Genomic DNA, 18379 nt, shown 5'->3' with positions numbered 1-18379 from the left:
GAACGAGTTTGTCTTGTTTTGTTTGAGGGTTGATTTTTCATTTAATAATTGTCCAATAATTTTAACCTTTGAATCCTCAATTTTCAAATTTTTATGCGAAGATGTTCTCAGACACATTAAAAATGCAATTAAAAAATCTTTAATATAAAAGATAGTATATAAAATAATATAAAGAATACATCGTTTCTCTTAATAATCCACATTACGTTTTGCTTTAAAATTCAAATGCAACGGCATTTAAATTAATTTTTACAACTAATTTAAAAAGTTAAATTGCAGTTAAATTGTATGACACAGTGTTCCCCACTAGCAGATGAAATATTTTCTCTAAAGGACATAAAATTTTCCAATATTGGAATTTACAGTGTTTTCTATGTATTTGCAATAGAAAATCATATATGAAGACTATTCTCTTCAATTATCATTTAAAACTAAATTTTCATCATTTTTATCTCAAATCTTACGAGATAATCTTACATCAATTTAATTTAATTTAATTTAATTTAATTTAATTTAATTTAATTTAATTTAATTTAACTTAATTTAATTTGATTTGATTTACTTTTCATTCAGGATTAGTTTTTTCCTCGATGTTAAATAGAATTAATGCATTTCAGTCTGTAACACCTGTTGACAAAATGCGTTCAAATACAAGACATTTGATCGAGACGCTACGTGCAGAATGAATTCGTCGTTTAGCTACGAGGAGGAGGTAACTCTAGCGATAACAATTATGCTAATGTTGCCTGGCTGACCCGTAAAGCTGCGAAATGTTCCTTGCAGCCAGCCAGCTCCATGTCCCATCCTCTCTCTTTTTCTCTCTCTCTCTCTCTCTCTCTCTCTCTCTCTCTCTTTTCTCTGATAAAATTCAATTAAACTTATTAAATGAATATGGATGTGGAACGTGCATATTACTCGCTGATTATTTTCCGTTCTAACTAAACGCAAACTGCTGCGTGGTGTCCTATGTTTGTCACGTTCGCGATCATTGGCAATTTAGAAAGAGTAGGAGATAAGTTTCTTAGATTTGCTGCTTATAAAATGGGCATTAAAACGTTGTGCCTTGATTATAATTAGTAGAATGCGGATTTTTGTGCAATTTACTTTGATAGCAAAGTTAAGAAATTTGTTTTCATTATTATATATTATGACGAGTTCCAGTTTCCGTGTTTTATATATTTTTTACGTATGCTACGTGCCCTTAAATTTCTCATAAAAATCCGCAGTCTGACGATTAGCGTTCGGATTTTAATCCTCGTTCATCTCTCATTTCTCCCAATTTAATTTGTCTCTTAGTATCAAATTGACAATGGTAAAAACGAATAATTAATATCTACAATGGAGAAATAGATAGTTAAATTCTTTTTTTGGTTAAATTTCTATGTTCAATCACGCGTAAGATTCACACAAATCCTCAGTATTATAATCCTTCATCAACATTAGTAACTGCAGGTATTTATTTAACAATTTGATATAGAAATTTATTAAATATAAAATATAAAAATTTTCTTTGTTTAATTTCAAGAGTAACAATATTAATTTCAGGATTTATAGCTAATTTGTTTGAAATAGTTTTTTAAAAAATTTATTGCTTTATCAACATTAAGTCAATTAGGATTTATATTAAGAATTTTATCTTTAGGATTAAATGAATTAGCATTTTTGCATTTACTTGTTTGTGCTTTATTTAAATCAATAATATTTACGTGTGTTGGTAGATTTATTCATTATACAAAAGCTATTCAAAATTTTCGTTTTTATAAAGAAATACATTGTATTTATAATTAATTCACACAAATCTTCAGTTTTGTCTAATGTTACGATCATTTTATTCTAGACTTGTTACAATTAAATTATAAATGTTTACATCTTCGAAAAGATAGTGCACCGAATGCATAAAATCGCATAGTAACAATTAAAATAGATTTCTTGTCAAGAAACTTGAAAAACGAATATTATTTGCAATTTTACATGTGTGTTTCTCAAAGAGTTAATATATTATATTATATTACATACATATGTAAGAATTATTCCTGGGATAAATACATTATCAACCACAAATCGTATAAGCAAACACAAGATTGTATTTATCAAAATAATAAGAAATTCACAAAATAGAAAGTTAAATGAAATATAAGCTGTTGTACATATATCGCCATATTGGTAATCATTGATCATGAGCTTCTTTATCAATCGATACCGCAATCATGAAGGTAATGAAGATGGAAGGGAGAGATTGTTACTGCTCAACAATGTATTATATTATATTATGTATTATATTATGATATGTTATAATACATAATACATTGTAATAATATTTGTATTTATTTATAATTAATTATAATAATACATAATACGTTGTAATAATATATAATACAATACATAATACAATATAATATAATACATTGCTTAACAATGTATTATATTATACAATGTGTTATACAAGGTCTATAAAGTCTCCTTACAATTTCAAAAATTTATTACAAAGGCAAATGAAAAGACAGATAAGTGGAAATTATCACAAAATGAAACGTATATATTTAAGTTTTTTCTTCCTCATTTAATACACCTCAATTATCTGTCTTTTCATTTTCCTTTGTAATAAATGTTTGAAATTATAAAGAGACTTTATGGACTCCCTGTATTATAGTATGTATTATATTATGATATATTATAACACATAATACATTGTAATAATATTTGTATTTATTTTGCAATTAATTGTAATAATACATAATACATTGTAATAATATGTAATACATACAATATAATAAAATACATTGCTCAACAATGTATTATATTATACAATGTATTATACAGGCTGTCCATAAAGTCTCCTCACAATTTCAAAAATTTATTACAAAGGCAAATGAAAAGACAGATAAGTGGAAATTATTACAAAATGAAACGTATGTATTTAAGTTTTCTCTGCCCCATTTAATACATCTCAATTATCTGTCTTTTCATTTTCCTTTCTAACAAATGTTTGAAATTGTAAGGATGGACTTTTTATGGACTCCCTGTCCATAAATTATTATATTATGTATTATAATTTATTATATTATGTATTATATTATGATATATTATAATACATAATACATTGTAATAATACATAATACATAATACAATATAGTAAATATAATTGCTCAACAATGTATTATATTATGATATATTATATTATACAATGTGTAACATATTCGTGTCAAGAACGAAACGAAAGCTGCTATAGTACCATGCTTCCATTTTATTTCTCCTGTACCCTGTTTCTTTTTCGCGTGTCCTGCGCAGGGCACAATGACACGATTCCTCCTCGTAGTAAAGATTTGGAAACATAAAGTCTCGTTGCCGAACCTGAACGAGAGAGCTCGCGCGGCTAGTAATTTTCCAGCGGGAAATAGCTCCGTGTTGCCGGGCGTAAAGTCCGATTAAAGATAGGGAGTTAAAGGTAAAAGAGGCTCTAGTATTTTTTCTCGAAACCGATATTTACGAGCGTGGATCTTCCGTGCAATTTCCAATCTCTGACTGGCTGCTGGTGGTTTCGCTGGAGGGAATCGACTCGTTCCATTAACGCAATATTTCATTTGCAATTCTTCTCTCGATCAATTTGCATCATTGGATTCTACTTTTTAATTTATAGTCTCTGATTATTGAATTAATTTTCAACATCTTGCACGTATGTTTTATTTATTTGAAGCATTTGAAATAAGAAATTCTGCATATTGTATGTGTGCAAAGTACACGTAGTTTTGACAAGAGTAAAAAATAACAAAACACCATGTATATTGTTATATTAATTATCAACACGTATATTTTAATAGTTAATATGTTAAGGGCCAAAGACGCATTAATACAATATTTTATTTGCAATTCTTTTCAATGAATTCTTATTATCAAATCACATTTTTTAATATTATTTTATTAATTAATTAATGGACTTATTTATTATTACATCTTTCTATAATTTAAAACAATAAATTATTATCTATAGTCCTTGATTTAACGAAACTTCTTCCTGAAATTCCTTAATTTTACTAAAAATGTATAAATTGGATGGCTAGGGGCTATAATATATTAATAAATGCTAAATGTTATTTCATCATTGTGTCTTCTACCTAGATTCTATCACATTCATAAAATTCAAAGAAATAAATTATATTATCCAGTCTTTAATGGATGAAATGACGATTTATATAGTATAATAAAGTACAGTGGATTAAAAAAGAATTGGCATAATCTAGTTTTCTCGCAATTTTTTTGTAGAAATAGACGATTAACAAAATCTGTTTCCATAAATAGTTTATATACAAAATTATACACAATTATAAATAATTATTTAATTATAATTATATACAAAAACAATTTTCAATAATGAGTTATACAGTAATAATACAATAATCAAAAATAATCAAAATAATCAAAATAGTATTAACATATGAGGGTAGTTCATGCATGTGAACAGAATATAAAATATTTTTAGTAGTTTTTAAAATATTTTATATTCTGTTAATGTTGTAACGTTATCGTTCAACAACGTTTTATTGTTTCAAAAGGATATTTTGCAATTTTTCCAATAATATTTCGCCATATTAAACGCAAATTAAACACTGGAACTACAAGTGTATCATGTTACTTTTTTGACTGATCGAATTCTTATATTTCTTGTATTATTATTGTACAACTCATGACGCATTATTTTTGTGCGTCGTATTTGTGAAAACAATGTATCAATTACTTGGATAAAGATATCATGAACACTGTGTGCCAATACTTTTTTATACAGACGATGAAATAATATCCACTGTCCTAACAACTCAAACGAATATGAAACAAGTATTTGAAAGTGTTCAAAAAATCTTTCGTGTTTGCGAATTTAATTTAAATCGCCGATTTTATTTCGAACAGGTACAACCTGTGTTTTATTTCAATATTTTTTGATGCTTGTATAATTACTACTTACACTTGCTGTTGATCGGTATAACTATGGGTAGCCAGTGAAAAACTGAAGAGTTTGAGAAAGTCATAACTTGTTCATTTTCAATTTTTTTTTATTTTCTTTTTTCGAAGGTTATAAAAAAAAATACTGAAAGAAATCCTATAATTATATTTCCAAATAAAATAATAAAAATAATAATAAAATAATAAAAATAATAATAAAATAATTAAAAAAAATAAAATAATAAAAATAATAATAAAATAATAAAAAAACATATGTTTGTAAAAGTTATTTTTGTTTTATATTCAGTCATTCAGTGAAAATTTTATTCGAATAACACATTTCGAATAAATTCTTCGAATAAAATTTTATTCGAATAACATTTTGAATAAATTCTTCGAATAAAACTTTATTCGAATAATGCTCAACTGTGACCGTGAAGCCGTTTCTTGTGAAACCTCGAAATAATCAATTCGGTGCACAGCTACATTTACTCATCATTGAACTTAGTATAACGAATAAATTAATATTCGAATAATTTTTGTTCGAATAAAATCGTTATTCGTAAATAACGAATAATTCTTCCTCGTTATTTACGAATAAATTTGACAGATTTATTCGTTATTCGTGATTCGTTGTTCGAATAAAATATTCCCAACTCGGAATCACTCGGAAAATTTCCCAGCGCGTAGACGCGCTGCTAGTTGCGAGTAACTATGTATTTTTATTTCGTTTTTATCCGGATTCTTCCCAAGTGGGACAGTTGCCAGAGAAGGGTTCGAAGGGTTTTTCTCGTTGACGAATCCAGACACTGCGCCGTTTACGACCAGAGCCAAAAAGACCGAACTCGTAAATTGAATTTCTAGAAACGGTCCGTTCAGCCAGAGATTACCGACCGATTAAGTTGGCCCCGTCCGTCGGTTTGCCGGAGCGTCAACGTTGACAGGCCGTTTTATGTCACCTCTGTGGAAACGTCGTGATTTAATAGTCGGTCGCGTGGCTATTTGCGTGCATCGCGACACGTTAGGCGAAACACGGCGACGCGATTTTATTTAAATCTGGGATTTTTCGATTTCACTACAGAATGTCCTCGTTCTGGTGAAATTGGGCGTAAATCTAAAAATCCTCAGAAGGAAATTATTATTGAACACGTTGAGGATCCCACAATTTTGTGATTTTTACTTTCCAAACATTTACCAACTCTTTTGCGTTATATACATAATATAATTATTGGAACTATCGAGTCATAGTTTCATTCTAGATTTGTCTACTCGCTGTGTTATTGTAATTTATACTCTACTGTCTGTACTCAAGTTACTAAAGTACAAAACTATTAAACTTATTAAAATACAAAACTATTAAATAAGTTATTAAGTTTGTAAAACTATAACTTATTAAAATACAAAGCTATTAAATAAGTTATTAAGTTTGTAAAATTTAATAACTTATTAAAATACAAAACTATTAAATAAGTTATTAAGTTTGTAAAACTATAACTTATTAAAATACAAAGCTATTAAATAAGTTATTAAGTTTGTAAAATTTAATAACTTATTAAAATACAAAACTATTAAATAAGTTATTAAGTTTGTAAAACTATAACTTATTAAAATACAAAGCTATTAAATAAGTTATTAAATTTGTAAAACAGTTATTAAATTTGTAAAACAACAACAAGAAACGGAGTTCTTCTCTTTGTTTAAATTAAAATTTTTAAATTAAATTTATTCAATTTCAGATCATTCAGAAGGTTAGTAGCTTTCTGCATAGTTTGGCTCAATTGGTTAAAAAGTGATTTTATATTTAATGTTTAGCTGGGTCAATTTAATGTTTAATTGAGTCAATTTTTAAAATTTCAATTCAATTTTAAAATCTTCTAATTTAATTCAGTTTACTTTTAATTATCCTATTACAGAGGATGAAGATTACTAGAATTTTAAACAACTTAATTTTGAAACTGTTAAATTTAATTTAATTTTTAATAATTCTATCACAGAGAATGTAATCAACGATAATCACTCACAATTTAGAAATTCAAATAATTTCAGTTTGGAATTCTTTGATTCAATTTAATTTTGAAATTTTTAATTTAATTCCAATAATATTATCATAGAGAATATAATCAGCGATGATCATTCGAATTTTAGGATTTTAAATAATTCAAGTTTGAAATTTTTTAGTTTTTAATTTAATTTTGGAATTTTTAAATTCATTTTAATTTTTAGTTTATTTTTAATAATCCTATTGCAGAGAATGTCATCAATTAATTTAATGCAATTTTGAAAGTTTTGATTCAACTTTAATAATCCCATTATAGAGAATCCAATCACTGATGATAATTGAAATATAAAATTTCGAATTATTTTAATTTAAATGTAATTTTATTTCGAAATAAAACCCAACAGCCTAAATTTTCGTACGCTAGGATAAATCATAATATTACAGTCATCTACAAATTCAACGATATTAATTGAGAGTTAAAATATATTCGATAGTGCGAACTCATAGTTTTAACAAGGATAATAAGAACAAAGGTCATTAGAATTCGCATTCGAATTCTGGAACATGACACGTTATGATTATAATTAAAACGACACGGAATAAGTAACATTAGAAGCTAATGAGTTTTTAAAAACAATCAATTCATGATTTATATCATCCAAATATGTACAAAAAGAAAAACAACCAAATCATGATTTATGTCATCCAAATCTATATATAAATCTAACCAACTTATATAACAATATACTGGACACATACACACACACACATTTTTCTTGCCTACTCTAATACAGTTAAGAACAAGCTACTTGAGTATCTACATATGTAAGTACTAAAACTAACAATCTTATTTTCTGCCTTTTCTAGTGACACCTAATGTCAGTTTATAATGTACAATGTACTATTGAATCTTAATCTATGTATACTATCGTAATACGAACGATACTAATATTATTACGATAATACACGTATAATAATATAATATAATATTATCGTTATTTAATAATATATATACATAAATATAAATGTAATAATATTTATATATAATTTATATATTTATATATTAAAATAATAATATAATATTTAATATAAATAAATATATTAAATATTTACATTTTATATATTTATCTAAATGTAAATATTTAATATAAATGTAATAATATTATACGTTAACATCTTTCTAGGGATTTAATGATCGTTTTTTGCCCGAGGAAGAATTACAGAATCTAGCCCTTGGTATTTTCTCTCGCGTAGGCAAGCATTCTAGAAAAAAGGCTGAACCGTGTGCACGCATGTATGTACATACATGCATACATACATATGTATGTGTAGTGCATCGATTTACTCGATGCTGTAGCTCAAGTCGTCGAGCTGTACATATAGTCCACGACAGGGTGGGTCCTACACTCGGAAACGCGAATTGCGATTAATTCAACCGACGTGACAGGTTATTACATGCCGGGTGTGTCGGTGACGAAATTCACGGCGAATTTACTTTCCGACCTGGAACATCCGGTCAGGTACACGTGTAATTAAATACCAGCATGAATATTAATTTTTTTCTCGGGCAAGTGTGTACGACGCTTTAGCCGGAATTTGTAATTCAGATCTCCTGAACACTTTTTTTTTTTTTTCCCTCCCATCCCCGGAAGGACGAACGAAATTGTCCTGTGAAACGAAAAGGAAACCAGCGTTGTTTGGCCAACCCATTTGCATCGCGACTTTGGCTGACAACGAGTCAAAGAAACATTCGTATTATTTTCCTATAAATAACAATTTTTAAACAATTCCCAGCCTGTTTACGATGATGGGTCCAGAATTCGTACAAATGACAATGATGATTAATTAAGTTTGATTGTTCTGACATTTTTCGTTATCGAAAAGAATTTTGGAACTTAGCTTTAACATTAGTTGTTCAAAATTGATAGTTAGAAAGATGGAATTCTGTGATTTACATACGTTTAAATTGTATGTTATTAACAAAGTCTGTGTGTGATTGACTATAAGTACATCCAAAAAAATTTGGACTCAATTTCAGTCAGTAATTTGCAAATGTAGTGCACAAAATTTAATTTTGAATTGTTTTGATACTTCATTGTACACATTCTTGCTCAAAAGTTTTAGGACATTTTTCATTTTTGTTAATCAATATTTATTGTAGATAATAAAACTTTTAGATTGTATGTGTGTTTTATAATACAATTATTTATATATTTATTTGTATCTTTTAATATATATTAATTCCAATTCTAATATATTATATATAGTGTTATAGTATGTATCATATGTATAATATTATATGGTACAATACATACATATTTATGTGTATTATATGACATTGTGTATGTATTGTACTGTAATATTGTATAATATATATTAATATATGTATATAGTGTACATAATGTCCTATTATAATGTTTTAAAATGTATATATACATGCATATATTATATACAATAAATAGATACATTATATATAATGCATATATATGTGTATATATCTGATGTTCATACATATGTATGTGATATATTATTGATACATTATATACAATATTTTATGTACATATACATGATATACAGGGTGGTCACTGAAAGACTGAATAATATAAAACAAGAGTATAAGAACTTATAACTGAAAGATTGAATAATACAAAACAAATATATAACTTTTACAAACATTTGTTTTTTAAATTTTTTATTATTTTATTTGGAACTATAATTCATACATAATTAATCTACAAAAAAAGAAAATAAAAAAGATTGAAAATGAATAAGTTATGACTTTCCCAAACCCTTCAATTTCTCAGTGGCCACCCTGTACATACGTGTGGATATGTTTGATGTTCATATATACATATAATAGTGCATGTAATTCTGATAATATATCACTGATATATGATATACACGTGCGTGTATGTAACTGATGTTCATATATACATACATGTACACGTGAATGTTTGATATATTATTGATGTAAGATATACTCGCGACACACTGCAAACGAGCAAAACGAGAAGAAAAATAGAAATTTTTTACTTTGTACATCGGTCCCCCTGTTCTCATCGAGAAACACGACGCGACAATTTAAGAGATTTTACGGTCGCATGATCAGAGACGCGACCATCTACGCCGGTTTACTTCCCCCCCCCCCCTCTTCGTCTCTCACCCGTTCGTTTTATACTTGAATGCATTGTCCTCTCGTCTAAAATTTAACCCAATTTAAGTTTCGTGTTCCCAGCCAATCACCGCTGTTGACTTAACAATAAACCATTCTGCGCCGGAGAACTAGATGTAACCGCAGATCGAGTTTCCGAGGCGAGTGCTGCAATGCGGTCTACCCCCCGCTGTTCCTTTGCGTACATTTCATCTCGCGATCCGAAGGAAACCCGTGCGTTTGTCGTCCTTCGATCCGGATTTCACTACACTTTTCTTTCTTTCTCTTTCGTTTTGGCTGTTTGTTGTTTTTCCACGAGTGTAAAGCGATTCCTTTGTAAGCGGGATGTAGATCAACAAAAACACAGGGTATTTGCTCGATCGGTAAAGTCGCTTTGTCTCGCAATAAAGAACGAAATTTTTCGAAAACGTACAAGGTCGATTGAGATTTGATTGGAATTTTTGTAAAATGGATATCAACAACAGGATATCTTGAGTGATATAAATAATTGAAAAATACCGTGTATAAAATGAAACATGTGTGTTACATTTTCATTGCAACGTGATATTTTATTAAAATTCAGTCCTATAAATAAAATGAACGTTGACTCAAGAAAAAGTTATATAATAATTGTATTATTATAATTATTATATTCTATTATATGCACAGTAAAAGTTGCACAATATTTTTAACATAATTATTCCATGATCAAACAGTGATTCTAATTAATAGAAAATACTGGTAAATAGTTTTTGCAAATGTTCGAGAATATTCAGAAGCTGTAAATGTTTTCTATTCAAATGAATTGAAAATTATTAATTTTATTTCCCCATGTATTTTAAATAAATGTAACAGTATTTTGTACCTCGAAAATTTTAATGCTTTTAATTCTTTAAATTATCCAATAATAAATAATTTTATGATGAATAATAAAATAATTAGTTTAACTGTTGGAAATTCGAAGAGAATAACAAATTGTAATGTATTGAATTAACGTATCAAAAAGTATATATTTAACGATGAATGCATTCTTAATTTATTATATGAATATACCCATTCATTCAATATTAAACTTTTAAGATTTTTAGTAATTAAACACTCAAAGAGTTAAACTTATGATTAATATTTTTTATTTTTTATTTACAAATTTTTTGAAGTTTCTTTGATCATTTAAATTTGTACGTGAGAGTACAACTTGTTGTTGGAGAAACACTTTCAATGTAAATTAATCTTTTGAGTGTTTAGTCCATAATAAAATATTATAATTAAAAATTATAATCTCATGGTAATAATAATAATAAGTTTAACCCTTTGGATGCTTAATAAGTCTAAAAGATTAATACTGAATGAATTTAATACATAACTAATTAAAAATGCATTTATGTTTTCATATATTTATTTAATACGTTATAGCGTTGTTAAAATAGGCTACATCCTAGAAAATTTAAGCTGCTTTTTCTATCTTTTTCGGCTTGAATCTCAAAGATGAAAGCTCGAATCCATAAACTTGGAAGCACGAGCTGTGTAAATTGTATGCAATGATGATTATAAATAGTATCGTCGGCTGTCACACATGATAGTGGCATATTCGGGGAATTAAGCTTAAGAGCTTTAAGAGTTAAGTCTTAAAGCTTGAGCTTCGTATAACATTAGTTTCAAAAACTGAAAAAGCCTTTAAGATTAAATCTTGAAGTTTGTAACACTTCAAGCTTCATACATTCATTAATATGTTGTCTCTTTGAATCTCCAATAAATAAACTGCGAATTTTTATGAATTTTTCTATTATTACGACTGTAGCTAAAGACTCAAAATAAAATAATTACGACTGTAGCTAAAGACTCAAAATAAAACTCCGTTTCATTCACTAAAACATAAAAAACTACTCCGCATTCTTAATTACTCTATGCATTCTGTAAATAATTGTACCCATAAATTTTCCCCCAATAAAGATCTGCAGTCTACTTATCAGAGATTTTTGTAAAATTTTATGATATATTGAATAAATATATCAAAATTGTTTAATTAAATTCGGCTCATTCGATATTAAACTCTACATTTCTGATAATTTCAAGCACCCAAGGGATTAAAATTGCTATTATCTTTATTTTTATAAGCTTTCAAAGAGTTAAACTCAGGGATGTGATCCCTAAAATAAGAAAAGAAGAACAAAATCTTTCTCGTAAACGTTGTTTCGGAAGTGCAAGCCGATAAAGTTAACGAGAATTCTCGCAGAGCAGCGAGATACGATGTCGACGCTCTCTTCCACGCGATAACATTGATTCCGAGTATCCTGTTCGGCGCGCGATTAATATCTCGAGTCTCTTATTCGTGAGCGCATTGAATTTTCCACGCGTCGTCGAGACGTGCGCCGCGCTTCAAAGAGGAAACACCGACTTTGACTTCGACTTGCGGTGCATTGTTGCATTTACGCGATCGTCCCGCAACTTCGCGTTCACCGTGCTCTCTTTGTAAGTACCTGCGAGGCGAAGGTTCGAGCTCCAGATGCTGGAGATTCCACGGACGATGGTCGAAAAACCGTGTACTCGCTCTAAACTCACCGCCGTAATTAATTAGACGACTCGAACCTTTGTGTCTTAACCGTTTGTATATAACATACAGCTTCCGGCCATTGAATTAAAATTCAACGTCTGACGAATTTTTAGCAAAATTGAGGAGTCTAATTGTAATTTAATAAGAGATTCGATGTATATCAAATACAAGATACATGTACAAAATATATATAGGTATAAGTTAAAAGTACAAGTTAACTTATATATTTTAAAATTAAATAATATATAGTATTAATAATTTATGTTTTCCCCATTTATTTTCATTGAAGCATGTATCATTCTATCTGCCATTATGTTTTCGTATATCTTATTGCACATTTTCATTTCAATTTTTTTGTCATAATACGATGTAAATGACACATGTCTAAAGATTTAAATGAAAACTATTCTTTTAATTATATATCTCTTATAACTGATGCTCATTCATAATATATGTTACATAATTATATTAATAATACTATTATTATCATTATAGTATACTAATATGTATGCATATTGTTGACAAAACTTTTAATTCAATTTTGTTCTTCAAGTTCTTTACTGAAACTTTTAATTCAATTTTGTTTTTTACTGAAAACATGTAGAACATGAAAATTTTAATCCGATGAGGCTGTATGTGTATTATAATATGTATAATATATAGTATATGCACGTATTCATTATATGTACATATTATATTATTACAATATTACAATATTCTATTATAATATATTATGCAATATTACAATATTATATTATAATATATACATATTGATACAAGTATATATCATACATATTGTATTATTTAATGTATATATATAATATGTATATAACATTATATGTATTAATATATATACATATTAATAAATGTAATGGATTATAGATACAAAATTACTTCAAGTAACAGCTAAAGTAATTAAATGTTATAATATAATATATTATTGAATTTCATCAGTTTTCAAATACAGATATTATTTGAGCAATGTCCAAGACTGGTTAAATAAGAGAAACTCTTATTGTATATGAAATTATTAGAAAATTTATTTTTCTTTTATCTAGTCTATATAATAATGTAAAAAAATTTCATAGTTAATTTGATGTCGAATATAAAGGAATAATAAGGATTAAAGGAATACTTACCAACAGAAGTTTCTTCGTTCCAAAAGGAATCATCTAAAGTGTAATCGCCTTCTGCAATGAGAAAAATAAAGAAATGATTAGTACATTTAGTATACAGTATATATAGTATACAGTATTACAGTATATATAGGGATAATATCATACTTGTAACGAAAGTGACACAACATGAAATTTACTAAGTTACTATGTATAATACTATGAGAATGAGAAACTAGACTCAAAATTCGTATTTCTTCTTTGTGCTGCTACGAATTTTATATGATTAATATCAGCTATATATAATAAAATTATAATATATATAATATTCACATTTCTATTCTTCTTTTTTCAAACGAAATTTAATATTAAACGAATCATTATCATTAAAAGTTTAATGTATTTTACAAGTATATAAACTGTTTTGTAATTATAGATGTATCTTGACTATCATAATGAACAAGTGCATCATAGATTGCAGATTTTTATTGAAAATCGTATTTTTGAGAATATAAGTAAAAAAATAAGAACCTGATGGAAAATTATATTGTTAGTTCATGTTGTAGAAAGTATTTTACTTTGAATATTTTATAGATTTTTTCATATTATGTACAATCTTGCACTTTAAAATTTCCTATAAATGCATAAAAATTCGCAATTTATTGATAAAATGTAGATTTATTTAATCTAATTTTGAAATCTCGAATTTCATTTCATTTTATTATTAATATCCTAAATTGCGAATTTTTGTTCGTTTAAAAATTTTTATCATTATAATTAAAGATACATGATAGAACTTATCTTTTTACTTATTATATATATATATATTATAATAAATAATCTACTCCGAATATTTAATTTATTCAATTATACATTTCTGTAACTTCCAGTTTTCCAAAAATGCATAAAAATTTACCACCTACCAAGTAAACTTTTAAATACAAAATATAAAATTTTAGTAATCTAACATAAATTACTAGTCATCTATAATCCAACGATACCAATTGATAAAAGCATAAGTAACCAATTGATAATAGCACAATAAAAAAGTATATAATTTTAAATCACGTCGTTTTTTTGGAATTAATAAAATAATATCTAGTTTCTTCTTATTCTTCTAAAAAACAAATTTTCTTCAAATTGTGTCACTTTATTCTTTGTAGTGCGCGATACAAGTGCACGCGTGAAAATATTTCAAGATACAAGGAGCAAGGGAAAGAGATAAATCGAATCGATGCCAGAGTTATATTCGTTCGATCGTTGAGAATTCCCAAGTCGGCCAGAGGAATCCCCTATGGCAAGCATAGCACTCGGCCTGCAACGAGAAAGCAAGTTGTACCCCAAAGGAATTTTGGATGGGTTGTCTGAGAATTTTCCACGAGGGTAGAAAGTTTCCCAACATGAAAGTTTCGAGACTGTACATGTACATGTGGGAACGTGTTACTACGAAAAGATTGCCAGACCATCGTATCACCTTGTAACTGTATTTGTCGAAAAAAAAAAAAAAAAACGCTTCCGATCAATCGAAACTATAACGATAATTAATAAAATATTGATCGTATTGCGTTTGGTTACTTTCAAGCTCGAAATCGACGTCTAATTTTTGGTTGCTAAAATCTGAATGATTTTATATGCTTGTGAAATCAATCATTCAAATATTTCTAATAAACTGCAGATTCTTATGCAAACTAATTTGTAATATTATTTAAAATAATACAATAATATGGCTTAAGAAACAGAAACTTTATAAAAATTTCTTTTATATAGAAAATCTTATAAGAAGCACTGTAATATCTTGTGCCATTCTTTTCATGCTACGTGTAATTCTACACTATCTCAAATTTTCTATAACCGCATAAAAATTCGCAACGTATTAATTACAGTAATTACTGATTTGACTTTAATCTAATTTTGGTTTCTGATCTTATTTCAGGTAACTAGCGCGACACGGAAGAAGATGCATGCTGGAATCTGGGGATATTTGGTCGCGTTCTACGTGGCTGAAGACAGCCATGCGAACAAGCAGGAAGCATGTTTAGTGAGGGATAACACGGTATATACATATACAGGTACGTAGCTTTCGGGGTAGGAGTTTTGCGGTGAGTTCAACAGTTTGCTAAATTGCTTGATCCGCTCTTAAGCAAAAACCGGAGCGCACAGCCATCCCGAAAACGAAACCGCGTTCCGCTTTATCGGGGAACTTGTTAATCTTTTTATCCAGCGAAACTTGGATACGGTATTACTGAACGTTAATACGTGAGTGAGCACGCTCTTTCTCAAAAATTTTAGGACGAGTAGAGTATTCGAATGTTCATCAGAATGTTATTGTTATTGTAAACATATTACATCATTACAAAATTACGTTTATGTGTTATTGATATGTTAATACATCATTTTAAGTTCAATTAATATTGAAGGAACTGTTCGACAAATATCGAAAGTACAGTAAAACTTTCGTTAATAGAAGAATATCTTAATATTCAAGTATTAAGATCTCTGTTTGTAAATTAGCAAACATTTTATTTTAAGAATATAATATTCGAATAATATCTTAATCTAATATGTTACTGATACATTTGGAATAATTGTATGACAGAATGTGAAATTTAGTTTCACTCTAAATTAGCTCACAGATAAACTTCAGATTTCACAGATAAATAAAATCTTAATTAGAAAAAAAATATATGTAAAAATATAAATACATATTTTATTTCATAAACAAAATATAAAATATAACTATATAAATATAAATATATTTAATTCATAAATATATTAATTCATAGACCAGCAATCACATTACTTTATCAATCAGGTTAGTGATCTATATTAATGTTATACTTTATAGACTTGTTGCGTAAGCACTTAACCTCACGCTAGTAACTGGTTGACGGACTATAACGAGTGACCAAACCTTATACAATCGGTCTTCTTTTTTAATTCATCGGTCACTGCAGAGAAATTATTAAGAAGTAATAAATTTATTATTTGTTTTGTCTGAGTTATATTTCAACATACTTAAAACTGAGAAAATATTGCAATTTTCGGTCAAATATTTTCGACGTGGCACATCATTCCAGCGCAAGAGGTTAATTCCAGTTCAGAAACAAAAATAGCACTTGTTTTAAGATTTTCGAGCGAAGGTGTATATTATATTTCAAATAGAGCCGCGCAAATACTGTTCGATCGAACATTTCGACGTTCTTCCAATTCCACGTATCCACCTTTTTTACCCTAAGAAAATAGATCTTTCACGCCGGTATTCCGCGCAAACGCAGAATCAATCGACGAATTTTTATTCTCGAGCGAAAGGAGGTTAACGTCGGATAGAAATGGTCCCGAGGAGGAGCAATATCCTTTTCTAAGAACATTTGGCGGATCGATGGAAATCCGAAAACAGCCCGTCTCGACCTAAATCTCGATAGAATTGCAAGACGATGCTGAACGCAGCATCGCAAACCATTCCGGAGCACCATTTTCCAAGTTGGGTCCCCCTCCCCCTCTCCTCTCCTCTCCTCTCCTCTCCTCTCCTCTCATAAACCGTCACGTTCCGCTGCACCTAGCAATCAGTGACGGTCACGCTTCGTCGATTTTCTCTGTATAACCATTCAGCACGTTGCACGTTTAGCACATTCGCCGAGTTGTGCTATGTCTGCGAAACGTCGCGGACCTGGCGATAAACGAACCCACCAGCTCGATGATAGATTCTTTTGCTTTTACTTTATCCTCGTCTTCTTCCACTTTGCTTTCAATTCACGTTACTCCTTTGTTTATCGTTTCGCCATCTTGCAGTGATGTTTACGAGATTTCTCATTGGATAATGTACCTTTGTATTGTTTTACACATCTTGCTTATTTCGTGTGATCATTTTAGTGTCACTCCCTGTGTTGTCGATTTCAGTGTGGAATAGAATTGTAACGGTGAACATAGAACGGATAGAATGGATCAGTTGGATTCGATTCCAGTTTGGTATCAATCGCTTTGCAACCACGGATGACATATAATAGTAAGTTTATAATGGTTGAAATTGAAACTGAATTCTAGTATAAAATTACAAATATACAAATAGCTTTTAGATGAATTTATGATACAGGAGATGTTTACGAGATTTCTCATTGAATAATGTATTTTTGTATTGTTTTACATATTTTGTTTATTTCGTGTGATCATTTTAGTGTCACTCCCTGTGTTATCGATTTCAGTGTATTGTAATGGAATAGAATTGTAATGATGAATATAGAACGGATAGAATAGATCAGTTGGATTCGATTCCAGTTTGGTATCAATCGCTTTGCAACCACGGATGACATATAATAGTAAGCGTTTATAATGGTTGAAATTGAAACTGAATTCTAGTATAAAGTTACAAATATACAAATAGCTTTTAGATGAATTTATGATACAGGAAATGTTTACGAGATTTCTCATTGAATAATGTATTTTTGTATTGTTTTACATATTTTGCTTATTTCGTGTTATCATTTTAGTGTCACTCCCTGTGTTATCGATTTCAGTGTATTGTAATGGAATAGAATTGTAATGATGAATATAGAACGGATAGAATAGATCAGTTGGATTCGATTCCAGTTTGGTATCAATCGCTTTGCAACCACGGATGACATATAATAGTA

The 18379-nt window shown here is 28.5% G+C and overlaps 1 protein-coding gene across 4 annotated transcripts in view; it reads right to left on the bottom strand.

Moving 5' to 3' along the window:
- LOC122530148 (disintegrin and metalloproteinase domain-containing protein unc-71-like) overlaps positions 1-18379 on the bottom strand; it is a 137369-nt gene that overhangs the window by 11389 nt on the left and 107601 nt on the right. For all 4 annotated transcript variants that reach the window (XM_043656889.1, XM_043657056.1, XM_043657131.1 and 1 more), the window contains one exon: positions 13776-13826. In XM_043656889.1, coding sequence (XP_043512824.1) covers positions 13776-13826 — 51 coding nt within the window. The remainder of the gene's footprint in view (positions 1-13775; positions 13827-18379) is intronic.

This window comes from Frieseomelitta varia, unplaced genomic scaffold (genome assembly GCF_011392965.1).
Source record: "Frieseomelitta varia isolate USP_RPSP 00005682 unplaced genomic scaffold, Fvar_1.2 scaffold_1007, whole genome shotgun sequence".
In the NCBI taxonomy this organism is placed as follows: Eukaryota; Metazoa; Arthropoda; class Insecta; order Hymenoptera; family Apidae; genus Frieseomelitta; species Frieseomelitta varia.
The sequence above is the reverse complement of the archived record's forward strand: the minus strand, read 5'-3'. Positions and strand labels throughout refer to the sequence as shown.